Raw genomic sequence first — 22486 nt, forward strand, 5'->3', positions numbered from 1 at the left:
TCCTGGCTGTGTTTAAAAATGGTGGACAGCAACACAGCAACATAGCACATTTGTATACATAATGACAGCAAACGCTTTAATGCTGCAATTAAGAATGAATTCCTGCGATCCTTAGAGGATTGTTCGATATATTGATCGGAGCCGATGTGTCTGTGAGAGAGCGACTAAAAGTAAACGTTTTATTTTTTTATTCTTGTCAGTAAATGAGGGCAGGCATTAAATATCAAAGCAGTACAGTCTGATAACATTTGTATTGTAGTAAGTTAGTAACGTAATATAGTGCACGTATCGTGTTATACTATCAAATGCGCAGAGATAGATAGAAAATACTAGTTTTTTCTACAAACAAGCATCTGGCGGTCTGATTGACTGACTCTTTTATTTCTTACTGTTAACTGTTATTGTAGTCTGTTATTGTTGTATTACTAAACTTGATAGTTGTATCAAAGTTAAATTTTCAATCCACCATCATCCGCTCACAATACAATATCCACACACATTCGTGTAACAGCATGTAATAACAGTGGCTGATATTCAACCTAAGAATTTTGGTGAAAATGGACACTAAGAGTCATTTGAGCCACCATATTGTAGTATAGGGACTTGGGCGTTACATTAGGTCAAAACTGTTTGCCTCTGCCACTGGCAACACCTGCACCTCATTAGGGACGGGATTAAATATCCGTTATAACGGTTGCAACAATAACAATTAAGGAACCAATTATAGCAAAGATTAGGGAGGTGGTGGGTCAGTTCAGAATAAGAATAACTAAAGAATTAGTAAATAAGTTTAACTGCAATTTATTAAATCAAAAGCTAAATACAGTTTTCCATAACAAAATGTTCACTTAATGAAATAAAAATAAAATAAAACTGCCTCAAAAGGGATGGGTGTAAAGCTCAAGTGTCCTGGCACTGTCCAAAACTAAACTTAAATGTCCACAAAAAGAAATCCAAATGGAACCCAGTTAATGCTGTGTAGTGGTAAGTATCCTCTTACCACCCTTTACACTGTTCCACAAAGTCCGTCCTCAATCGAAATCCAAACTCCAAAAACTAAAAGAAGGTCTCTGAATCCAATGGTAGAATCCAATATTCCATAAATATTCCACTTGCTTCTCCAGTAACATGTCTGTCTCTCTGTTCACCTCCACTCTGGACTGACAGAGTCAAACTCTCCAGGTGGCCCAAACATTGTGATTGCCCATCACTCCATCAGCCAGGTGAGCTGTGGGCGGGGTCTCTCAATCACGGCTTGTTGCCATAGCAACACATGCATCTCACTGGCTTCTTGTAGCATATAGTCCAGCAGATAAATAGGAAAATTTCATAGAGCAGCGGATTGGTGGAAAATACATGAAAATTGAAACATTGCAAACAAAAATACATAGAAACAATGTGACTCTGGGCACAGAGGTTACACTGTAACCATGGCAACCTGAACTTGATTGACAAATGACAATGAAATACTTAAACAATATGGTGGCTCAAATGGCTCTTACAGACACATTTATACTTATACTTTTATTTTCTTGTAGCATTTCATCATGAGTAGCCGGAGAAAGAGGGCTCCGCCTGTAAGGGTGGATGAAGAGGCCAAAAAGAAGATGAATTGGAACATGCTGGAGGACAGGAAGAGGGAAGTCATTGAGGGAGATGAGCAGATTCCCACCTGCTCCCTTCTCCCTGTTGATCCTACTCCCATCCACTCAACTGGCGAGGAGGACACGGAGGCAAGCTGTTCCATCCCTGCAATTTTTTCAGAACTAGGCGAGGAGCTCCCTAGCACATCATTGGATGCACCCTCCATCTCAGCATTTCTGGCACTTTCCGTGGTGCCCGTTTCTAACTTGGATCACCTCTGGAAGGCACTGATAGGGGAGTTCAGCATCAGGCCTGCCTGGGTCCCATCTGACTGTGAACAGAGGGCTTTCACCCTACACCGGATGGGAGAACAGCTATGCCTCACATTCACCAGCCAAGATGATCAGAGCTTGGGAATGGAAGCAAAATCTGTTGATGAGGTGTGCACAGCAGAGTGTAGCCTCAGTAGAATCCTGTTAGAGGACCTAGACTGGTTACAGAAGAGGAGGGTTGTACAGTTGTGCCACCAGGGAAAAGAAGACTCTGTCAAGGCATGTATGATATACTGTATAACATGTGCAATGCTGTTTTTGATTGCAAGGTATTTGCTTGACAATGGATGCTGGATTAACTTTAATAGTTTGTATGTCTTTAGTCTTTGTACTGACTCTGATTGTGAGTTTTACTAACAATGGGATGCTGTAGTGAACACGGTCACATAGTTTCCTTCTTTAAATTCTGATTTGCTACTTCATGTTGCAGGTGGGGATATACCTGCTGGAACCTGGACTCGGTAAACCAGAGTTCCTAAGTGAAGGAAACGCCCGGCTAAAGAAGGCAAACCAAGTCATGCAGAAATTAATGGAATATTTCTATGACTTCATTATTCCTGGTAAGTGTCTTGACCAATTCACCCCCTTTTAAATACAGTACTATGTTAACAACCTGTCATGACAGCATTTATTTCCCCTCCATTAGCAACGACCTTTGAGATCACCTTAATGCCATTGTTATCAGGTGGAGCTCCTCAGTGTTTATACCTGTATGTTTATGTAGCAGGTTGATACTTAAGTAAACTTCAGTTGGATAAACATAAAACCTGCATCATTTTCTGCTGTATTATTTCCCTGTAGAGGTAGTAGAGAGTGAGGAAGAAGAGTGTGACACAGATCTTGAGAGGCAGAATGTTGAGGAGCTCTACGATTACGTAAGACACCTGTGCCAGCGAGACATTCAGGAGGTGACGTATGACGTACAGCACGAGGCTCTGATACCAGTTCTCAGGCCCTATCAGAGACAGGCTGTGAACTGGATGTTGAGGAGAGAAAAATACAAGAACACTTCCCCGAAAGGTGTGGTTCTCACTCTCTCCTGATCTCACAAACTATATGAAAAATCTTAAGCGCTATATAATGTAGCGAACTGTGTGATGGTTGGGACTGTTAGTTTGGGGTTGTTGTGGTTGCTAGCAGGGGGTTTATGCTAGCAGAGTTGAGAGCATGAGCCATTCATTTTGCCATTCTGTGTGTGCCTTATTGTTGTTGCCTCTTTATTTGATTAAAGCAAATTAATTCAAAGAAGGTTGTCATGTCGTTTGAGGAGACAAACCCCACTTCCCAATTAGTAGATGAATAACAAACATTTTATTTACAGAGAAATCATTGCATTTCTTATGGCGTGAGTTGATCACCTTATGTGGAAAGAAGCTGTTCTACAACCCATTTATTGGCTGGTAAGACCTATTGTATTTCATCTTTATTTATGTTGTTTGTATCCACTGTATATTTATTTTTTTCTCCCTTCCAGATTCCATAAAAAATAAAATGAATTAATTAATAATACATTATATATATATATATATATATATAATATAAATTTATATTTGTTTACTGTGCATGTGTCTTTCAGCCTGATACGGGAGTATCCCCTAGCCGGTGTGGAGTGGCCTGGGGGGATCCTGGCTGATGAGATGGGACTCGGAAAGACCGTGGAAGTGCTGGCACTCATCCTATTTCATACTCGCCAGGGCCTGGAGCAGGATACCCTTACCTTACCTGAGGTGAGAACCTAAGAAATGTCGAGAAGTGGGCTTGAAATCTGGCTTGACAAATAAGTACAATTTCAGGCAAGGTGCCAGGTAGATAATTTGTTTGCTTTTATTGATCTCTCTCTGTCTCTTCCGCTTGCCCAACCCCTTCTTCCTTTGACCCTTAAGGTCCTTTCAGAGGGGGAGCGAGTGATGCAGGCGTTGTTGCCTGGATCAGCGACAGGTCTGCTCCAGGTCTGCTCATGAGGGGCAAAAACAAAGATTACCACAATCCAGTCTTGTCGCCCACGGGCGTGTGCACGAAACAAGCACACAAGTGACAATTTCACGGGACAGCGCCCGTGAAAATGTGATTGTGTAATCGCCCCTCTGACTTCTCTGTGCTTCCAAAATAAACGCACGCCTATCACTGACAATGAATGACTAGGCGCGTCAGTCGCTCCGAGTCTGAAAAGGCCTAAGCGGGAAAAGACCACTGAATCAGTTCAATTGTTAGAAAAAAAAAGAAAAAAAAACTTTATTGATGAACTGATATATTTATTTCTCATTGTTTCACAGGGAAAATCTGTGAATTATTTTATACCCCCTCCATTAGAAAAAGATGAATTTATCCACTGCAGGTCAGAAACTCAGCCTAAAGTGAAGATTTCTTACCCGAGTAAGTCACTTATTTTTTGGTCAAAATAGTTGACGTTCCTTTTATTAGTTGCCTTAAAACCTAGTTCTAGCTTTTAAAGCACTACCTGTTTGTTGTCTGATAAAATTCCACATAACAGTTTCATAACTCTTTATTGTAGCTGTCCGTGTTATGCTGCTCACTGCAATAAAGGAGATGAGAACAGGCAAAGGAGCCTCTGTGAACGCCATCTTTACCTACATCCGAACCACTTACCACTATGACCTCCTAAAGAACCGCAATCACATCAGGAAGACCCTGACAAAGCTGATAGATGAAGGTGTAGTGGATCGCGTTAAAGGTCGCGGTTTAGCCGGCTCATTCAAGCTTGGAAAGAACTACAAAGAAACTAAGAAGATGTTGGCAGGGGCAGCCAAGTCGGTAAGAACAGAAACCTTTTGATAGATGTGTTTTGCTGTAAATGTTACTTTCTTGCTTCAGCTAAAGGGTATTCTGTCATGTTTTGTTTTGGTGTCAGAACTCCAAAAACAGAGCGACCACGCCTAGGAGGATGTCACAGAGAAAAGTAAAGGAGAATATGGATGTGGTGTCACACACACCTGCAGAAAACCTGCAGAGCTCCCCTGTCTCTGAACGCCCTGTAGATGAGGAAATCGGCAAGATGTGTGACCAGGACAAGACATTTGAAGAGAGAGCAGATCAAACAGATCTGGACACATCTCAGGATGCTTCCCCTGTTTATACATCAGACCCTGCAGGTGAAGACGTCAAACAGACTTTAAAGGCATCGCAGGATACAACCAAATCAGAAACCTCTGATTCAAATACAATGGATGACCTATCCAAGGAGAAAGGAGACGTTCTACTCTTCGACGCGGGAGAGGAGACACCACCTCCCACCAGGTCATCCATGGTCCCCTTCAACACCCCAGACTACCGCTTTGAGTGCATCTGTGGTGAGCTGGGCATTATTGACTGCAAGGCCCGCGTCCAGTGTATGAACTGTCAGTTGTGGCAGCATGCCGACTGTGTCAACTACAAAGAGGAGAGCTTGGAAACCACTCCTTTTTACTGCCCCCATTGCCTGGTTGCCATGAAGCCTGTTTCAACGGGAGCCACTCTCATCATTTCTCCCAGCTCCATCTGCCACCAGTGGGTGGAGGAGATCAACAGACACATCAGCTCCTCCTCACTTCGAGTGCTAGTAAGTAGCTTGGTGTGTAGATCATTTAGTTTAGTATTGTGTTCGTTGGTGATTATAAAGACCTATAGATCCTCACTCACTAGTCAGTTGTTCATTATTCATACAGACTCCCGGGTACTTCTCCCTGGTAGCTTCGCTGCGTTCCGTGAATTTGTTTTGTCACTTGCTACTCAGTCTGGCCAGCAGGCAGCAGATTCTTTTTTCCGAACTTCACCTGTTATAGCCATGTTGTTGCTGATACGTCATCAGCCAGTGCAGTCCATGATTTTCTCACTCGAGATGGTAAAAAGTAACCACTAATTTGATTCAGTAGTCCACTATGTCAGATTCAGTAGTACAAAAGACCTGACAATGCGTACGTTGCAGGGCAACAGAAGTGCAGAGTGCAGTAGCTGTGCAGTGCGTATTATTAATGCAATGTCAAACTGGTGTTTTTTCCCCAATAGAAGCCACGGGTCGACTAAATAGAAGCCACGGTGTAATTCACTTAATTTACAACAACATGTTGGAAAAGTTTGAGAGCAAGAAAAAGAATATATATATAGAAGCCACGGGTCGATTTCACCCGTTTATATGTCCCGCCACCTTGGACCCTTTCTAGACTGAGTAGCTAGTGACAAAACAAATTCATGGAACGCAGCTAAGCAGGGTGGAACCCAGGCTAGCTCCCTGGAGCTCACATGCAACACAACACACACTTAAGGTCCCTGCACACTGGACACGTTTTCGGATTTCTAGCAGCGTTTTTCCGTCTGTTTTCCGACAGTAAAGGTGGTTCCAGTGTGCAATCACCTTTACTGTACACGTTTGCCTCAACTTTATTTATTTTATTTTATTTGTGTCCTTTGACTCTTTGCAAATTGCCTTATTTGATTTATTGAAAGTTATCATAAATCCATTTATCTAACTCAGGTTTACCAAGGTGTGAAGAAGCATGGTTTCATCCAGCCTCACGTGCTGGCTGAGCAGGATGTGGTCATCACCACCTATGATGTGCTTCGCTCAGAGCTCAACTATGTCGACATCCCACACTGCAACAGTGAGGATGGACGCCGCTTCCGCAACCAGAAGCGCTACATGGCGGTGCCGAGCCCACTGGTGGCCGTGGAGTGGTGGCGCATCTGTCTGGATGAAGCTCAGATGGTGGAATGCACCACTGCAAAGGTGAGATGGACAGACAGACAGCTGTTGTTCCTAATTAAGCCTAATTTATACTTTGTTGTAACACCATGTAGATCGCCTCAGCTTAAAAAAAAAAAGAAAGAGGTTATTTTGGTCATACAACAAAGTATAAATTAGCCAGTATTAATGTGTTGCCTGCTGGTCCTGTAAAAGTCTTAATTGTCTTGTCCTGTATTAACCATCCAGTCACCCTGACACATCCAGCTGATTTATGCAATTCAGTAATTTTTGTATTTTCCGTAAGTTTATGCTCTTTTTCTTGTCTCCCAATCAGGCAGCAGAAATGGCTCTGCGCCTGGCATCTGTTAATCGATGGTGTGTCAGTGGTACTCCAGTCCAGAGAGGATTGGAAGGTGAGCAGTATATCTAAATGTAATCTCTAATGAGGCTCGAATTATGCTTTGTACATGTTGTTACAATTGTTGTTTTACTTTAAACAATAAGATTTCCATTTCCACAAACTGACAGGAAATCTTTCTTACTGATGCATAAATGCATAATGCATAAATGGTGCATTTATATAACACCTTTATGCAAATTGATTTACAATGTGCATTGCATTCACCGACGGCAGAGGAAAGAAACCATGTAAGGCAACGAGCTGCTCATCGGTAGCCGTTTAGGGGTTCAGTGTCTTGCAAAAGGACACTAACCCAGGGGGAGTCGGGGATCAAACCGGGAACCCTAGAATTCCCAAGTGGCCGCTCTACCTCCTGAGTCACTGCCGAGTCATAAGAGAATATTACCCCTGCTGATATCAATGCAAAATTTCAAATATAATCCCATAATGTTCAGTTTTGGACAAAAAACAAGTTATCTTATAAAGCCTTTTATGAAGATGGTGGAGGACAATTATAGTTCTCCCTAAAGTGATTTTTGTTCTGCTTTATGTAGACCTTTATGGCCTGGTGTTGTTCCTGGGGGTTGATCCATACTGGGTGAAACACTGGTGGGTGCAGCTGCTGTACCGTCCTTATCGCCGTGGAGACACAGAGCCCCTGTACAACCTGATGGGTCAGTTGCTTTGGCGATCGGCGAAAAAAGACGTCATTGATCAGGTAGGATGTAACAAATGCATTACGCAATTTTATGTACCATATATACATGGTTAGGGTTAGCTAAAAGAAAATAAATCATGTCATCTTCTGAAACTTCCTAATGTTGTGGGATTTTTTGTAAGTATATTCCACATACATACATGTACAGTATGTGCCATTGTGTGAATATGTTCATAGTTGTGCATTTGCGTTTTTTTTCTTGAGGTGTGGGAGATTGTTTGAGTTTGACATTTTTGTAAATCTTTTCTCTTAGCATTTTATCAATCCTCAGTTATTGCATTACGTCTTTGAGCAAATTGAGTACTAAACTAAACTAAACCAAACCAAACCTTACTAAGCCAAACTTATTCGGAGTGCATCCTACAATCCGACAGGCATTAGTCCGACAACTCCCGACATCCGTGGCCGGTTAACCCGCGACCGGGATAAACGCCCCTTTAGCTCCTGACAGGTTAAAACTAACCCGTTGTGCCCAACACACGTGGAAGGTTACAACTAACCTGTAGCAGGTTAAAACTAACCAGTGGCTTCCTGTGAGGTTAGGTTTATGGTTGGGTTTTGAGTAGGGTGTCGGACTCATGACTGTAGGACTGTTAGTACGTCGGACCAAACACATGCACCCACCTTAGACCTTACTCACTGTTGTTGTTTCCCAGATCCAGATCCCCCCTCAGACAGAGGAGGTGCACTGGCTGCACTTCTCCCCTGTGGAGGGCCACTTCTACCACCGCCAGCATGAGGTCTGCTCTCAGGATGCACTGGTCAAGCTCAGGAAGATCACTGACTGGAGCTTGAAGCTGGGCAGCCTGGACCGACGCACCGTCAGCACCATCTTGTACCCGCTCCTGAGACTCCGCCAAGCTTGTTGCCACCCCCAGGCCGTCAGGGGGGAGTTCCTACCTCTGCAGAAAAGGTAGATACTGTATGTATGGTGTGGTCACGTGGTTCCCAAAACTTTTCAGCCCGTGAGCCAAAACAGAAATTAGATATTTGCTCGGGACCCAAACTAGTAGTTAAAATATCAGATCTACAGGCTCACAATGTGTCACTTTGCGCCACGTTGTGGGCTTGTGGTTCACTACTAATTAAATATTTGTTCTAAATTATGGAACTCGTCAACTTGTCAATCCAGCTCACTTCATGTAAATCATTCTGAACACTTGTATAAATGAAACTAAAGCCAATTCAAATTCAGCTAAGCCACTCAAAAAAGTGGAAAATGTTTATGTTGGATCATAGCTGTCTCAGATAATTAAGAATTATACCTAGTCTGAATAGAGTATCACAGGATTATCAACAATAATAGACCAAAAAGCTTGTGGCAAATAACCCCCTCCTATGGCAAAGGGGGGGGGGGGGTCATCTTATTTACAGATGACCCACCACCCCCCCCCCCCCCACACACACACACACACACACACACACCTCTCACTCTCTCTTTCCCATGTCATTTGAGCTGGATGGGTTGCTAAGAGGGTTTTGTCTGTGCCCCCCCCCCCCCCCCTTAGCACCATGACGATGGAAGAACTCCTGAAGTCCTTGCAGAAGAAATGTCGAGTAGAGTGTGAAGAAGCCCACAGACAATTGGTGTGTGCTCTCAATGGCCTGGCCGGAATCCACATTATCAGAAGTACGAAACCCCCCTTGCTTTCTCTAAGACAAGTAGTGTCTCAACACACTTGGTGTTTTCCATGGGAAATGGGAAACACAGAATGCATGATCTCATCAACACCCCCCCCCCCCCTGCTTTTAGTGTCTTTTTTTGTTTTGTATCGCATCACTCACTCTGTTTACATGTTTTGTCACTGAGTGGTACTGGGCTGTTTGTATAGGGGACATCTCATTAGTCAATATTAGTTTTATTACTCTTGTGTAATGTCATTGAATGTTGCTAATTATGGTTATTGGCCTTTGACAACTGTAGATGAGTTTGGAGAGGCGGTGGAGATGTACAGAGATGTGCTCCGCTCATCAGAGGAACACAAAGGCAGGCTGAAAACGGATTCCTTGCAGGTATCCCCATTATGCGTTTTCTTCTCTTCTTTTTAAAATCTCACACATCAAACAGTGCTGCATACATAAGTGTGAATAAAACAATCACCGACCATTGGCGTCTTTGGACGTAGAACCCAAGAGTAGTCTTTGCTGCATCTGGTGTTTGTTTGAATGACTGAAGCTCCATTCCTTTTAAGGTGCTCCTAATCAGGTAACGAGCAGCCATCTTGCTGCTGCATTCTGGGAGATGTAGTTTCTGAGGTCTGGGATGTCATGCTGACCATATTTGTGGTCCATTTCTGAGTTTTGACTCAACAGTTGTACATGCAATGACCCTCCAATTCTGTTCGCATAGACACCCGACAAAGCCGAATGCACCACAGTGGATTCAAACCAGCAGGGACTTTAGTCACAAAAATGCATGTGCTCTTACAAGACAATAGCGTGGAATGGCACTTTTTAAAGGATATTGGGTGGTTTGCAAGACAACATTTATTTTGCACAGATTGAAGTACGTTTTTGATTGAAGTTATTATATTATTATATTTTCAGAACCATTTAAACATTGCTATAAGTACATATCTCATGAACTTGTAAGTTATGTAAATTAACCTGCATAGTAAAGTCGAGTGTTAATATAATTCCAGAACATGTACAAAAACGGAACCATATGGACCTTACAGGTCCATTCAGTTCCATTTGTACACTCTTCAGAATGACCACTGAGGATTTTACTGTGTTTGACCTGAATAGAAGGCTCAGTCATTGCTGTCTTTGTTAAACAGAGGCTACATGCCACCCACAATTTGATGGAACTGCTGAATGCAAAGCACCCTGGGATACCTCCTACTCTGAGAGACGATCGACTAAGTGAGGAGGTGATGTCTTTAAGCCTATATTTAACTTTTTAGCCATTGAGCGAAACAGAACCCCTGTTTTACCCATTTTTCTCTCCAATGTAGTCGTTATGCCAATTGAATATATATTCATGTATACATCATTCATTACTATATGAATGCCCGGTTGCCCGCTGTGATTTAATGGTCCAACACTGTATTTTGCAGGCAGAGCAGCTACGGCAGCACTACATGACCAAATACAACTCTGAGGTGGCTGTTGCATACCAGGGTCTCCAACCTGTGCTGCAGAACATTAGAGAGCTCAAACGCAAAGTAATAGAATGGCTTTATTACACTTCGTACAGTTTAGTGCCTGCAGTGGCATGCTATTTGCTCTTTAGCCAATAATTTTATTTTATACTGTTGAATACAATAATCAACGTGTTATTGATGTGTTTCCTTCTAAAGCAATGAATGTAATTGTTACTAGATATTACAAATGAATTACTTAAATACAATATTTCTTACTGTCACATAAGCAGTGGTTTATTTATAATAGTAAACAGTATTATTAGTACAAGTCACTCTGGGTATGAGACTACGAGTATCGGCTGAATGTCTAAAATAGAATTAGCCCATAACATTAGCCCATTTCACAGGTAAATGTGCGCTCTCCCTGGTGGTTGGACGTTATAGAGAAAGCCATCCGGTCCTCCATAGATGACGATCTGGTTTCCCGCATCCATAACGAACTGACATCAAGCTACAAACAGCAAGCCCACAAGCTCTCCATGGCTGACAAGTAATTAACCACTTGAACACCAGCATCCATATTCTGGGGGGAACATTAGCCAAAAATAGCAGAAAACAGCATTATGACTCTTAAAATTCTGGACTCTATTGTATATCAACGTACAGTACTACAGGTCGCTATGCAGGGCATTTCTTTAACAGACATTGGAATGCATTGCTGTTTTTGTGTTGCTGTGTTATCTGTGTCCCTTGGTAGCGCCTTTGTTTTATTCTATTATTGCACTCATGTAGAACTTTGAGATTGTTTTACAATGAAAAGCTTATGACATGCATAATTAGTGTGATTGCCAGAAAGCACTAACAGAGAACAGCTGCGGCCATCTTGAATCTCGGGGTCATCGCCCGTCTCCATTGGGCCAGCATTCCAGATCTAATCAGATGTAGTTTAGGATTGCGACCAACCTGAAACAATATAAAACATTAAAAGACGGAAATCTCCGTCCATGGCACTTAACTGATGGATTGATTTGTTTGTTTACAGCACTTTAAAAATCATTACCAAGCGCTCCTCACTTCACACAAGTGTGATGTATTAATTTATTTTTGTAAGACTTTTAAAAGGTTATATTTTTTTGCTCTGGGACTGTAACGTATGTATGTTACACTAAGGATGACGTCACCACACTATCCCATGTGGTGACGTCATTGTTCGGAACGGTGTCCAAACAAATATGGCCATTAGGTTGGGCTTGTCTGATTCTTTTTGTACACTTTAGGTTCCGTGATGGGCGTGGTCTGCAGTTTTTACTCACCACTCAAATGGGGGATCTGATGAAGTCCCAGAAGACTGTGCAGGATGCAGTGAAGAGGCTTGAAGGACCTTCTTCAAAACAAGTTATTGAGGAGGCCACCATTTGTCACTTGAGGCCTGTGCGTCTGCCACTCAACAAGTATGACCCACTTTTTTTGGAACTGAATGTGCTGCGCTCCTAGTTTAGTTATTTCTATTTTGCCTGAAAATGTAGTCATGTACTTGTGCTCAAATTGCAACTATATATTTTTTTGCTGGTGTAATTTAGATCCAATTCTTTTTTCCAGCCAATGTCATAGTTAATGTTTCAACTTGACTCACAATGTTTGTTGTCGCTCTTTTTAGTTGCGTTTTCTGCAAAGCAGATGAGCTTTTCACAGACTACGAATCCAAGCTGTTTTCTCACACGTAAGTTTGAGAAATACCATCCGAAACACACAAACATTCACCATAGATTTCTTAGTCACCTTATTTCACTGTGGCTCTTTGCACACTCAGCATTCAGCAACTATTTCTCATTATTGTTATTACTTGAATTCTATCTTTATATAGTATACAGTATATGGTCCTGTGAGTGTTATAATGCATGCTACTGTGACATCTTGTCTCTCTTACAGTGTTAAAGGTCAAACGGCCATCTTTGAGGAGATGATTGAGGACGAGGAGGGGCTGGTGGATGACCGACTCCCAACGACCAGCCGTGGTCTGTGGGCGGCCAGTGAGACTGAGCGGACCCTGAAGGCCATCTTGTCTTTTGCCAAAGCTAAACGCATGAACCCCGACCTGGTGGAGGAAGGCAACACTTTCATGGAACTGTTTGAGAACTGGAAGAAAGAGTACAAGGTATGGTAGGCACTTAATAAAGTCGAATCTTAGTCTGTATTGTTCATCCTTATTTTCTTTGTTTAGAACAGTAGAGATATCGGATATCGGGAATGACAACCAATCCTTTTAATCCCCCCCACGCACATGCACACTCACACAAAATTGATTTGATCATTGAAATCAATAAGGGATTGCCGCTTTATCATGTTTTATTCGTTAGTCTATCTATCACATTGAAAAATCTGATATTAGTGCACTTACTGCAAATAGCTTTGTATGGTTCTAGAAACGGACTGTTTCCAGATTAGAAGGAACTCTACTCCATATCCCTCCTCAGGTTCTACATGAATACTGGATGGTGCTGCGGAACCATGTGTCTGCTATAGATGAGCTGGGAATGGCTACAGAGCGGCTACGTGTCCGCCTACCTGATGAGCCCAAACCCAAGGTTCTGCACATCATAGAGCCTCATGAGGTGAGCAAGAGATTTGAAATGTTATGTTGACTATTCTATCGATAACACATGCTCTATTATAAGTCTTAAGTTGACATATTTAGTTTCTCATGTTGAATAGCTTTCTTTTGGATAAAATGTCTCCCATGTCTAGACCACAAACCAGTGGTTCATGGTCCAAACGTACGTCATGGGACAGTTCTGAATGCTTTGAAAATGTGGCAATAGTAAAGCTCCCACCAGATGAATGGTAGTGGTGGGTGACAAACTGTGACTCATTGTCTAATTAAGTGCTAATGCTAAACCACGAGAGTGAGAACCACTAGTCTGGACTTCAGTGTGTTAATCAAGGAATTACAGGGTTACACTGACCTCATATTTAGAACAGGCAAGAAATGTATTTCACAAATATATCTATAATATAAGTATTTATTATTGACTAGATTCTTGATTGATATTTGTAATTGATGGACAAGGGGTGAGACTGAGAGCAATAAGTTATGCTTATTCTCACTCCTTTTTTAATATGCATTTTTTTGTACTGTTATTATGAATTATTTGCTTTTTTTTGTTTGTTTTTAGTTTTTCCTTATTCAAAATAAAAATGTACAAAAATAAATAAATAAATTAGTGTCACATTGTTTTTGAAAAACATTTTTTTACACACCATCTTATTCCATTGTATGTGTCCTCTTTTCTTTGATTGCACTACTTTCAGGTTGAGCAGAACAGAGTGAAGCTCTTAAACGACCAGGCAGTGGCAAAGTCTCAACTCCAGAAGAAGCTTGGACAGTTTCTTTATCTCACAAATCTTGAGAAGGTAACAGTTGACCGTAGGTCGCATTTGCTATGAAAGCATTTCCCGTTATTCATTGGTCCGTCACCCCATCACGTGACATCATGTGACATCATCAGGACAATATGCAGGTTGAAAAGACCCTCAGCTCTGAACTCGGTAGAATCTGCACCTGGCTCGCTGATAACAAACTATATCCTTACACCTAGGAAAAACTGAATCCATTCTCTTCGGTTCAAATAGTAATCTCAGCAAGGCAGATGGATTCTTGGTTAGAGTGGGTGACAATATTATCACACAAAAAGATGAAATTACCTACCTAGGTTCCATCCTGGAGGCCAATCTTTCCGGTGATAAAATGGCCACCAACGTAATCAAAAAGGTCAATCAAAGAACAAGATTCCTTTACAGGATCTCCTCACTGGTCAACAAAAACACCTTGAAGACCTTAACAGGAGCCCTCGTACAAGGTTTCTTTGACTAGGCATCCACCTCTTGGTACCACAGCACCTCAAAGGCCCTTAAAACAAGGCTCCAGACCTCCCAAAACAAACTGGTCAGGCTCCTACTTGGCCTCACCCTCCGAACCCACCTCACCCCTGCCCACTTTGACAGGCTGGGATGGCTTAGGGTCGACGACAGAGTACAGCATCTTGCAATGGGTCTGGTTCACAAGATTCGATACACCTACCTAGGTTCCATCCTGGAGGCCAATCTTTCCGGTGATAAAATGGCCACCAACGTAATCAAAAAAGTCAATCAAAGAACAAGATTCCTTTACAGGATCTCCTCACTGGTCAACAAAAACACCTTGAAGACCTTAACAGGAGCCCTCGTACAAGGTTTCTTTGACTATGCATCCACCTCTTGGTACCACAGCACCTCAAAGGCCCTTAAAACAAGGCTCCAGACCTCCCAAAACAAACTGGTCAGGCTCCTACTTGGCCTCATCCTCCGAACCCACCTCACCCCTGCCCACTTTGACAGGCTGGGATGGCTTAGGGTCGACGACAGAGTACAGCATCTTGCAATGGGTCTGGTTCACAAGATTCGATACACCACTAAGATACCCATGTACCTGTCTAAATACTTCCTTAATGTAAACGAAGTCCACACCCACAACACCAGAGGGAGTGCAACAAACCATGTACAACCCAGATTCGGCACAAACAAGGGACTAAATTATTTTCGCTCCTATGCCACCAAAATGTGGAACGCCCTACCAACAGTCATTAAGACATGTGAATCCCTTGACTCCTTCAAAACCGCTCTCAAAGGGCACCTACGGATGGCTGCAATTCGAAACTGGCCTCTGTAAAATCGGAATCCCCCCCACCGCCCCCCCCCCCCCACCCTTTTCCCCTCACTGTATATGTATCTTTTCCCTTTTTGCTTCCTATATGATGAATTCCTGTTCTGTTACTACATAGAAGTGTCTATTTGTATGTCTCTAAATGTTTTGATGAATTGAACAATGTGGACCCTGTTGTAAACAAGTGTAATGCTTAATTGGGTCGTCCACTCACAGTTAACAGTCTTTGTATTGAGTTTGTGCTTGAAATGTACTGTAATTCTACAAACTGTTAATAAATATTTCAATCAATCAATCAATATTAAGCCCATATATGGGAATGCCCATATATGGAGATCCCTTATGTCATCAATATTGGCCAGCAACTCTACATCCGACCTCAAACCCTTAGATCTCCATATATGGAGCTGACCTGTTCTGACATTCCATATGTTGATCCTTCCCCATCCATCCTTCCTCTTCGATGTCTCCCTTTTGACTGATACCTGTCCATTTAAACTCTAGACGGGCCTGCCCCAAAGTTATTAGTGCCGTTGCAGCCGGCGAAAACTAGTTCTCAACAGGCCGAAAATTAAGCCACGGCCCTACCTGGGCCCCTACACTCAAGACACTGCTCCCGCTGCCACCCTTAGATCTCCATATATGGATTATGTTGATCTGACCTCATCAAACCCTGTACACTCAAGACACACTCCATATATGGCCAGTACAGAATTCATTCCATATGTTGATCTGACCCCCCATGCCAAAGCGACAGAGCTCGCCCAGCAGTCTGTCACCCAGGCGTTTTAGAGTGACACTGTACTTTAACTTTTTGTTATTCAACCTCATCTAAATAAACATGTTATGCCTGCCACTACGATTCTACGAACATTAAGAAATTACTTTAAAAACTTGATTTGTTCATTCATTCATCAATTTATGATGATTGATTAATATTATTCACATACAGTAGGGGAAGACAAATGCTTTGTGATTACTGCACTACCTTCTCTTATGACCAATTCCTTAGTTCATATCCACCATTTGTTGTCTGTACACAGTATGAGTTCTTGATGTTTAAATGAGCATTCAATGATTTGGAAAACCCCCCAGTCTGCCACGGTAACAAGATGTGCACATGCACGCACTACAGTGGGGGGGGGACACACGACAGGCCAACTGCACGCACACCAAGGCCCACCCCCGCTCGATCATGATTTGCGGAAGGCCCCTCTCTATCCTGATTGGATGAAGGCTGGGCCACCAAGCCAAAAATGAAACCTGAAGTTTTTTGACCACAGGGGTTAACTGGGGACAGGGAGGAACTCCTTATATGTTCAGCACACTCTATAGTAGGGAGGATTATCACAACAAAACAAAAAAATAAGTTATATTTGAATTAAGTGAAATCACTGAATATACCTTTTAATGTGTGATATGACTGTTAAAAATAGCACAACAAAATCATGTAACACTATCTTAATGAAGGTCATAACACCAAAATGTTGAACATCTTTTGAATAGTTTTAATTGCAATTAAGAGCTTGTCTACACCAACATTTTTCACACTGAAAATACAGGTAACATTCTCTTGTTTTAGTCCCAGGACAAAGCCACTGGAGGACAGAACCCAGAACCGTGTCCCATCTGTGCTCGCCCTCTTGGACAAGGGGTGAGTAGTAAGCAATATTTACATGAAAGCTTGACTGTGTGACATAATAAAGTAATTATTTTAATTGATGCAAATTTTAAGATCAACTCATTTGAATCATTTTTTTGTAAAATATCTGAAGAGTTGCTTAAAAATATGAATGAAAATATTATGCTGTTAGTTCTGCAAATTCAACAACAACAAATAGCGAAAATAGCTGTTCAACTTTTGCTAGTTTGTTGAAATTAAATTCAGCTTTTGAATGATAGTAGTTAGTAGTTTAAAAGACTAAAGGGGTCTAGGGCCTTTCAAACGGGAAGCGAGGAACGCAGACGTTGTTGCCTGGATCAACGACAAGTCAAGAGGGGCACAACAACGCAAGCGTAAAAAAAAGCTAAACAGTATCCAGGTCTGGTGAGTGTGCACGAAACGAGCACGCGCGCAACAAATTCACGGGACTGCACTCATTCCATGTTGTAAATACACTAAACCGCAGGTCTCATCATTGCAAATGAACTATACAGTAGGCTCGTTATATCGTTTCACGTTTGAAAGGCCCTTCCCACTGAGGATTTTACTGTGTAGTGGTGGTTTTGAGTCATCATTCTGCCCCTCTTTCCCCAGTGGGCAGTGTTGACGTGCGGCCACTGCTTCTGTAATGAGTGCATCGCCATCATTGTGGAGCAATACAGCGTGGGCTCAAGGCGTCGTGCCATCAAGTGTGCCATCTGTCGGCAGACCACGTCACACGCTGAGATCTCTTATGTGTTCACCGCTCAGTCTTCCAGTAAGGACCAAGACATCCCAGTCAAGGTCAGTCAAGAATGGCACTTTTATTATGCTCTTTTTTTAATTAGATTGTCAGCTAATGGGTGCACAGATCTATAGATAATAAATTGTATAGAAAAATATAGTGTTTAATAATAACAAATAATTGTTACATCATTTACAATCTGAGAATCCCATCGTCAAATATTCCGGGAAAACAACGACCCCTGTTGAGGCAACAGTCTGTCTTGAGAGAGTCAACCTTTATCGCTTCATAAAGTATTACAATTGAATTAACAAGTTGTGTTTGTATTAATGAGCAACTTTGACAATTTAATATGTAAACTAATGCATTTCACAATCACTAGCGAGGATTTCCAGTGCCTTTTGACTAATGTAAAAATAAGTTGCCCTTTAAGTCCAAACTTTATCAAATTTGATCTTGCCTTCCGAATAGTGGAAAGGCACTTTTCTATCTTTTCTCAAACTGTGATGAATCATGCTTAAAAAGTAGTGTATTTTCCTGAAAAAAGAACTTATGTGATGCTAGCTCTGACAACAAGATTGATTTTCAAAACATAAATTGAACTACTTGTTGCGGCCTCCAAACAAAGTATGCAAAATAACAAGTGGCTCAAATTGGAGACCTCAACATAAGGACGGACATCACAGAGTGGACAAGTTAACGTTTTTATTAACCACTTCCCCACAGAAGTATTCAACAAACAAAATATCAAACAAAATACATTTTACTGTGAGGTACTTTACCAACTCAGTAGAACAGAAGGAGAACAAAGGAGACGCCAGCCAAAACAGGAGAATGAGGGGGGGGGGGGCAGGCCACCCCCTGTAGGGACGTCGAAGCTGTTTCCCCCCTCCCCTAACTTAAAACCAACTAACTACTAATAACGAAAACTATGACTGCCGGCCATCTCCAGGCCAAACTGAACTAAATTAAGTTTAACTGAAAAAATATTGACATCATATTGGGACTGCGTTGTTGCTGGGTCTGTGTCTGCCTTGACACTGAGCTGGCTGGCTTTTATAGCAGAGGGCTGCAGCAGAGGACAATTAGGGGAATCTGCTGCAGGTGTGCCAGCCTGGGTGTGTCGGTATGAGTGGAGAGGAGAGACAGAGGCGTAGACAATGATTGAATGACTGTCACTGTCTCCACACCTAAGCGCAAAACGAAAAGAAGCTGCGGACAGTTGAAGCTGTGCGCAGGTTTTTGCGCAGGTTTTTAGACAGCTGGTGGATGGAAATTAAGCTCCACCTCCACGGACGACTGACGCGGAGGAGAGCGTTTCCGGGAATCTGGCCGCAAGTCGTCCGTGGAAGTGGAGTCTTTTCCATCCACCAGCTGTCTAAAAACCCAGAAAAAGAAGCTGCGCGCAGCCGAGAATGTGCGCGGCTCTTTAGATAGTGTGGCAACACCCTGAGTGTGTGTGTGTGTGTGTGTGAGTGATGTCATGGCCACACGCAACACTACTCACTACAACACCCCGCTGAAAATGTCTAATGTCACGATTACTCAAATCGCGATGCATTGTGTTGTTGTTGTTAGCTTGAAAATGAGTTTTATTCGGTAAAGGAACAGCCGTGCAACATAACTTATATAAGACAGTGTTGTGTGCTGTCGCTTCACAGAACATTGTGAGCATTGTGAGCTTGTAGATCGGCTAACTCCCTTGCTTGTATATACTCTTGTATACAGGGAAGCCACTCTACCAAAGTAGAAGCGGTTGTGAGAACTCTGAAGAAGATTCAAGTAACTGACCCTGGGGCCAAGTGCCTCGTCTTCTCCACGGTAACACAAAACCCTTCTTCAATCTGGTATGGAAGGAGATCTTGATGATAACCGGTCCAGATCATTTAAATTCTTTGTTGTCTGTGTTGTTTTGTTTCCACAGTGGCAGAGTGTATTAGACATTATCGCTAAGGCTTTGTTTGACAACAACATGGAATTCTCTCAAATTAACGGGATTAATAAATTCCAGGTTTGTATTAGCTCTCAGATTCCAACTTTTAACACTTTAGAGGAGAGTAAGATGGAAAACAGAACTCAAGCTCATAATAAATGCAGTTATCTGATATATAATAATATATTTATTCATATCACATACCTGACCACGTTATTGCTGCTGTCAGATATTCCTCTCTCCAGCTCTCCTGTCCTCTCCTCTATTTGAACTGATGCACCATTATCTCAATGTCCACAGGAGAATCTGAGCTCATTCAAATACGAGGAGAAGATCAACATTCTGCTCCTTCCACTCCATACGGGTTCCAATGGACTCAACATCATCGAGGCCACTCACGTGTTACTGGTGGAGCCAATTCTCAACCCAGCCCACGAGCTCCAGGCCATAGGCCGGGTGCATCGCATTGGCCAGACCAAGTAAGAACCAGGAAATACATTATTTTAATGGACAGCGTGGAAATGCCACCCTTATGGCAGGGGTGTCCTGGTCACCAGTCTCCCATTAACCAATTTAAATTTAGGAAGACATTGTTGCGACATTTGTTAAGGTCTTAAAATGGTCTTAAAAAGTCTTACATTTCAAAATGGTGCAAGAACCCTGCTGGTGGCATAGAGCAAGTGCTTTATAAAGCATAATAAAGCACTTGCCCACCACTGCAGACATCCGGGTTTGATTCCTGGCAGAAGTGCCTCTGGTTTGGCCAGGCACACTATCACTAATGAACACAAATTTTGGCTGTGATCACGAGCAGAGAGTCAGCAGAAGATTCTGTCTTTGTTATTGCACTAGTAACTGCTACCGGTTGGTCAGGACAGGAAGGGGATCTTGAACGATAGCGTGAACCAGCTTGTGCGTCACGCTGTCCTGGTGAATCTCCTCACTGTCAGGTGAAAAGAAGCGGCTGGCGAGTCCAGTGTGTTCTGACCGACACCCGGGGGTGAATGAATCATAACTACACCGAATCAATCCCTACTATACGGTCCTTTCCAAAACCATCTCCAACATTGTGGTCCTTTCGAGTTGGAAGCCACATTTACCCCTGGACATTAACATGGAATTTGAAGGCCACAGAGCATGGCCTAAGCGTCAGACACACCAACCCGCCCGCTTTGATCATTATCAGCCCCAAGGGCGAATGAATCATAACTACACAGAATCAATCCCTATTCCCTACTATCCAGTCCTTGTTTAGGTGGCAAGGCACTTTCTCTTGGCAGGTTTCCTTAAACCACTTTATCAATGCAAGAGGAACATTTAAACCATTTATAGTGGTGTGCGTTTTAGCCTTTTGAAACATAACTAGCCCAGTGCTCTAATTCCCCTTTTCTCCACTGCCCTAGACCAACCTTTGTTCACAGATTCCTCATCAAATCCACTATTGAAGAGAGAATGCAGGCAATGCTAAAGACGGCAGAGAAGAGGTAAGATCCACATCAAAACTAATATTGTATCTAATATAGTATAAAGAGAGTTTAAATATAATAACAGAGGTGAATGAAGCTAAAGAAGATATTGCATGGCATTTAATTTGAGCATTTGTAAATGTTCTTCCCCGCCAGCCACAGCACCACTGCTATGAAACACTCGGAGGCTGCTGTCCTGACAGTGGCTGACCTCGCAGACCTGTTCACTGAAGACAGTGAGCCTCTGGAGTGAATCTATCCACTGTACTCCACATTAGCAGACAGACAGATAGTGACGATAATACATGTTCTGTATCTTTTGCACATTCCACTTTTTATATACAGTACATGCATTCCAAATGTAAACAATTAACTTCCAAAAGAAGGATTTTGAGCAAACCAGTGACGTATTGCATTTAGTTATTTATCAAATGTCTTTTAGAATAATAAAACCACTTTGCAGTAGCCCATATATTTGCTGAAAACTTGTTAGTGTCTAGCTCAAGAACTTCAACTCTGAATACGTGTTTTTGTGGTTGCTTTTACTCAATTGAACTGAAGTTTGTCTTAATCTAATTCATGTCAGAAAAGTACAACATAATATGATGGAGGATCACAGAATTAAAGCATTTAAGCATTTACACATCTGTTTCGACTTGCTTCTTTTGTTTGACATTTCTTCCGATTGCAGCCATTATGGTTTATTTCCATGTTGTAAACAGGGAAGCCGGAAGGAAGCCATTAAAGATTACACCTTAGGACTGTCTTCCTCCATTGGATCCTTTTATGCGAGTTGTCTGCACAACCAGGTCTTAACAATTCAGCTTGTATTATTTGCAGGACAAGACAAATAGGCTACAAGATTCTGTTTCTTTCAAAATCATCTTGTAAAATAATCAAAAAATTTGGGAAAACAAAAGGGTCATGTAATTCAAATCATTGTACACTGCTCTGTGATATTACTCATGGTTTATTTGGGAATCAATATCCACATGCTGATAATTGCTATACATTATGCATTTTCTTTCTTTTTTTCGTGGTGTTTACATAGATAGTTTTGTGTTTATTTTCTTTCCATTAATCTTGATGAATTTTATTGTCTGTTCCACCCCCCATACACACACACACACACACACACACACACAATCTCAGGCGTTTGGCAGTGTCAGTGAACTGCCCTTGACTCATAATGGCCTTCCGTCT

At 42.1% G+C, this 22486-nt stretch overlaps 1 protein-coding gene across 2 annotated transcripts; it reads left to right on the forward strand.

The window, feature by feature from the left end:
• The first annotated feature begins 31 nt into the window (after window positions 1–31).
• shprh (SNF2 histone linker PHD RING helicase) lies at window positions 32–21904 on the forward strand. Of its 2 annotated transcripts, XM_080783166.1 has the most exons (31): window positions 32–170; window positions 1168–1223; window positions 1539–2135; window positions 2347–2476; window positions 2718–2936; window positions 3238–3316; window positions 3493–3643; window positions 4190–4289; window positions 4429–4688; window positions 4786–5472; window positions 6385–6636; window positions 6929–7007; window positions 7549–7712; window positions 8369–8625; window positions 9221–9342; window positions 9637–9725; window positions 10493–10585; window positions 10772–10879; window positions 11206–11348; window positions 12076–12249; window positions 12456–12518; window positions 12728–12953; window positions 13273–13410; window positions 14108–14209; window positions 17080–17151; window positions 17755–17943; window positions 19613–19705; window positions 19809–19895; window positions 20118–20296; window positions 21221–21301; window positions 21440–21904. In XM_080783166.1, exons 3-31 carry the CDS (start codon window positions 1548–1550, stop codon window positions 21534–21536), a joined length of 5022 nt encoding a protein of 1673 aa, XP_080639292.1. In that variant the 5' UTR covers window positions 32–170; window positions 1168–1223; window positions 1539–1547; the 3' UTR covers window positions 21537–21904. The 2 variants fall into 2 exon arrangements, with proteins under 2 accessions (XP_080639292.1, XP_080639293.1); XM_080783167.1 differs by lacking the exon at window positions 1168–1223.
• Window positions 21905–22486: the final 582 nt, after the last annotated feature.

Source organism: Protomyctophum bolini (genome assembly GCF_963924005.1).
Source record: "Protomyctophum bolini genome assembly, chromosome: 15".
Lineage (NCBI taxonomy): Eukaryota > Metazoa > Chordata > Actinopteri > Myctophiformes > Myctophidae > Protomyctophum > Protomyctophum bolini.